Source organism: Microtus ochrogaster, unplaced genomic scaffold, assembly GCF_000317375.1.
Source record: "Microtus ochrogaster isolate Prairie Vole_2 unplaced genomic scaffold, MicOch1.0 UNK14, whole genome shotgun sequence".
In the NCBI taxonomy this organism is placed as follows: domain Eukaryota; kingdom Metazoa; phylum Chordata; class Mammalia; order Rodentia; family Cricetidae; genus Microtus; species Microtus ochrogaster.
This window is the reverse complement of record NW_004949112.1, coordinates 3,618,697-3,623,579: the sequence shown is the minus strand read 5'-3', so window position 1 is coordinate 3,623,579 and position 4,883 is coordinate 3,618,697. Positions and strand designations below refer to the sequence as shown.

The 4,883-nt window shown below is 48.5% G+C and overlaps 1 protein-coding gene across 1 annotated transcript in view; it reads right to left on the bottom strand.

The window, feature by feature from the left end:
• Window positions 1–3,285, bottom strand: part of LOC101981143 (sialic acid-binding Ig-like lectin 12) — a 6,609-nt gene extending 3,324 nt beyond the window's left edge. The window contains exons 1-3 of the mRNA XM_013353624.1: window positions 2,856–3,285; window positions 2,391–2,660; window positions 2,126–2,173 (exon numbers count right to left, since the gene is read on the bottom strand). Of these exons, the coding sequence (XP_013209078.1) occupies window positions 2,126–2,173; window positions 2,391–2,660; window positions 2,856–3,285 (748 nt within the window). The remainder of the gene's footprint in view (window positions 1–2,125; window positions 2,174–2,390; window positions 2,661–2,855) is intronic.
• Between the last annotated feature and the right edge of the window lie 1,598 nt (window positions 3,286–4,883).

The following is a 4,883-nucleotide window of genomic DNA, read 5'->3' as shown; positions in this document are numbered from 1 at the left end:
GAGAGAGAGAGAGAGAGAGAGAGAGAGAGAGAGAGAGAGAGAGAGAGAGAGAGAGATCTTTTTACTGTTTGGATAACTTGTGTGGAAGGGGCCTTCTGACGGTTTTTGAGTTTCCCAGATCTTATAAGTTCCAGTAGCTCCGTGAGTCTTGAGTCTCCCTTCTCCCTCCATGAGGGAGTGTTCTGATCTGGAAGAAATATCACCTCCTAGGCGCTGTACATGTTGTGGTCCAGGAGTGCTTGCTGGAGGAAGGATATCTGTCTAGCTCTGCACAAAGGCATGAGTGAGGGTCAAGCTTGAAGCCAGAACATGGTGAAGGCCGAGGAGGACAGAGAATGCAAAGCTGCACAAGGCAGAAAACATCAGAAAACACTGGAACGACTCGGGTTTAATGGTCAGACATTAAGTGGTGTGTGTGTGTGTGTGTGCATGTGTGTGTGTGCATGTGTGTTTCAATAAACTCACACGTGCAAATCATAACATGTGTCTGGGTAGGCCAATATGACTATAGAAAATTCCTTCTGATTTCTACAAAATACTGCATTACATGAAAAGGAATGAGGATAGTGTGAAATACATTTTCATTTCAAAAGGAATTAGTGATTCCTTTTGGCCGAGATTAACTAATTTGAATAATTAAATAATAAAAGTGAATGACTCTGGAAATCTACATATAGAATATTCGAAGTAGTTCCAGGAATGTAACACAGTGGTAGTGCAGACAGACCTGGAATCCCAGCTCTAAGCATCACAGCTCCGTGCTGGGCTGGGCTACATCACTGGTCTATAGAAAAATTTATCCTGACTCTGCCATTAAGGTCTGAATTCACACAGGAAAAATGCTTATCGAATAACATGGAGGCTCTGGGGACATCATGGAAGAAGGGGAGGAAAGATGTAAGAGCAGGAGGGTGGAGAGGAGTGCTGTGAATCCAATGTCTCATGGATATAACACGGATGTTTCACGCATGAACTGTGGCAACCTGAGCAAGACCTGCACTAGACTGAGCCCACAAACCTTCCGTTATGGGAGGCGAGGGCTTCAGAAGGGCTACCCTTCTCTGGGAAGTGGGGAAAACTGGAAAAGAAATTGTAGTTCTCACTAGGGTAGCCACTGATAAGTTACCCTTGCTCAAATAATTAACCTCACCCCACGCTCATGCTGATAATGGGCCACACAGAAAAGACATGAAAGCAGGAGGGGGCTTGATAAGAAGGGTTCCATTTGCGAGGGAGGAAAGGATAGGAGAGGATAATGATGAGTAATACCAAAGCTTGTGTGCACGTGTGTGTGTGTGTGTGTGTGTGTATAAAACGTGTGCGTGGAAGAGCAAATAAAAACCACATAGACATTGCCATTGTTTCTCTATTGGTAAAGTTCAAATGATCGCACCCCACCCACAGGACGTGACACTGTAGAAAACACATTCTCACCCCGCAGTGCTGGAAACACAATCTTGATGGAAAATATCCTAACACTTCTCTCAAAAATTGAATTGATTCCACTGACTAACACATACTTGTGAACATAGACTTATGTGCATTTCTGTTGAGGTAACGAAATTAGTACCATGGCTGCCTATTAATACAGGAAGAGTTCATCCATATAAGGTGGACCAAAGCCTTGAAGAACAAAAGCTATGTGAGCTCTTAGCATTTAGTTCCTTCTCAGACCTTCAGGTGGGTAAATCTAGGCTCAGCTCAGCCTATGTAGACACTGACCACACCTTGAAGGGTGACAGAGATGCTAAGGAGAGACCACCATGCATTCCGAATGTTTACCCATATGCAAGTGTCTCTGTCCACAGTCACTCAAATCAAAACTCTAGGGGAAGAAAGAGCAGAAGGGGGAGGCTGATCCAGAAGCCGGGTGAGAAGGAACTATTATGTCTGTTTGGCTACGTTAATACTGCCCTGTGCTGTTGTGCTCAAGGTTAGTGTACAGCTCTCCTAGGGAGTGAGGGGAATTTGGGGACAGATGCTCAAGTGGCCAATATAGATTCATTGGGGGGAAGACACTGTCTCCCCATAAGAGATCGCTGTATCCAGAGTGAATCTAGTAGGGACAGAATTTGCCCTTTGATGAACTGGCCCTGCATCCCCCATCTAAAATATTTTTACTTACCTGAACCAACTCCTTTGTAGACTATCATTGTTAGATTCCTTGGAGCATCTGAGAAAGGATGACACCATAGACCCATTAGTGGAAAGGTTAGACGGACACCCTTCCTCTGGCCTCAGGAGCTGCCTAGGTACGATGGTGGGGTCCAACTGGTTCCCTCAGGTCCCGCATCCATATTCAATAACTTGGTGTAAAGACCTTAATCTCATCCACACTATCCTTTTGAGATTCTTCCCATCAAAGACACAGTGTCCCAGCCCAGCCTCACATGACACGTTGAGACAGATGGTCGTTCTTGTGGTCACACCAGCTCCAGGCAGGGTCACCTGACAAGTGAGGTTGGTGCCATGGTCCCAGGGCTGGGGGGTGACAGTCAGCACTGCGGAACCAGTGGTGTTGGTGCTCAAGAATGACACAAAGGAACCAGTCCAGGAGAAGGTGGGGGACCCACAGGCCCAAGGCGCAGAGCAGGTCAGGTTGCTGGGACGGCCAGCCTCCAAGGTCTCCGGGATAAGGATGTCAGGGGCGTAAGTGAGGTCTGGTGAGGAGAGGGGAGAAATGGAGGATCAGGATGGGGTGAGGTGCAGCTTCAGGGGAAGCCCTGGCTCTGATCCTGCTTCTCCCCTGAACCCTGATGCTCAGACCCACTGCTCCCAGGAGGTAGTCCTACCCCAGACCTGCCCTGTGGAGCCCAGGGCTTTCCCTGGTGGCTTCTCTGCAAGCCCCGCCTGACCTGTCACTTGCAGAGTCATCATGTTCAGCATATAACTAAACTTCCTTTTTCCTCTCTCCAGGCGAAAGAAGTATGACCCCGCGTCATCCTTCCTGGTCTCTCTGATGTACAGGGAGCAGTTTTTCTTCAGTGGTTCTCCGAGCAGGAAGAATCGGTCCTGGGTCGTATTCAGTGCTGGCCGCCCTGGGTTATTTGTGGCCACTGGAGGATCCTGCAGTGGATTGGCTCTGTCCCGGAACCAGTATCCATGAGCTGGGTCTGAGTCACTCCATTCCTCCTTGCCATAGGTGAACCTACAGGGTACCTGGATGCACAGGCTCTCTTGCACCACCACCCTCTTTTTCACATTCAGGCTGAAACCCTCCACGGCATCAGGCCCACCCTCTACCTCCTTCATCCCCCAGAGCAGCAGCAGCAACAGCGGCAGCATGTCAAGCTGAAGCTGCAGGGCCGCCACAAGTCTGACTCTCTGGGCTCTTCTCTGAGGAACTAAGAGATGCAAGATCTGGAGGAAGCCCCACCCGAAGCAGGGGTGAGGCCAGGACAGTGGCTGCCTTGGGAGGAGGAGCTTCAGACCCAGGCACTGCCGGGGCCACCCACCATCCAAGGCCACTTCTGGAACCCTAAGAACAACATGCTCCATCATGATTCTCCCAGCCTTCCTCCCGCACCCCTCATCATCCTTTCCAGTGGGTGATATTTTCTGCACGGTGAAAATGGGTCCCCTTTGACCACACCCCAGAGCTTTCCTTGAGACTGTGGATATCGGAGGGGATTGGAAGCTGGCAAACAGTGGGGTGGAGTGTGCGCAGTATTTTGAGTGTTCAGTGGAGGAAGTCCAAGACTCTGGGGACATGATGCTGGGCAGTACTGGAACAGAAGCGTACAGCTCTGGTGTTGTATTCTCAGGGGACCTGGAGTGGAGACCCCCATATCTCACATTAAATATCAAAGCTGGACACGGGGGCATGCACCTGTCACCCTAGTTTTATGGTCAAAGCAGATGGTGGGAAGTGAAAGAGGAGGATACCTGAAGTCTACCCCTGGCCTCCGCATGCACAGGTCAGCAAACCCCACATGCAGGTCAGCAAACCCCACATGCAGGTCAGCAAACCCCACATGCAAGTCAGCAAACCCCACATGCAGGCCTCCACACACATATGTGAAAGCAAAGCGAGTATGGAAGGTCAGCAAACCCCACATGCAGGCCTCCACACATATATGTGAAAGCAAAGCGAGTATGGATGCCACACACGTGGACATACACACAAGCATCTACACAAGTACGTACATACATATCCTTTCATAGCATCCAGCCGTCTCTCAATGGCTTGACTATATGAAGTATTATAGTCCCACAGTAAATTTGTCAACAAAACGATTTCCCTCCAATGATTACACGCATAACCAGGTAACAACTTACTCAGACTGAACATCCTTAATCCAGAAGTTTAAAATCTAAAATGCTTTAAAGTCTGGATCTTGTTGAGCAGATTCAGATTTTGGATTTCTAAATCAAATGTGCACCACACACACCTAGCTTATTTTCTTTAATTCTGTGGCTTATGGATGCTCTGCCTACACGTATGTCTGTGAAACATTTGTGTGCCTGGTGCCCCCAGATGTCAGAAGAGGACATCAGAACTTCCTGTTACTGGACCTGTGTACGCTTGTATACCACAACTCTTTGGGTGCTGGGAACCAATCCTGGCACCTCAGGAAAAGCTCTTAACCTCTGAACTATCTTTCCAACCCCTAACGATTTATTATTTTATTTATATGCATGTGTGTATGTGTGTCATTGAATGTTATGTGTGTTGGTGGTGCCCTTGCAGGACAGAAGAGGATATCAGACCCTCACTAGAGCTGGAGTTATAGGCAGCTGTGAGCCACTCAATGTGGGTGCTGGGAATGGAACTCAGGTCCTAAAAACAGCAAGCACTCTTAACTGTAGAGCCATCTCTCCAGCCTTGACCCTGTGATGTCTGGATGTTATCATCACCATCCAAGTCCAAAACAAACGATGTA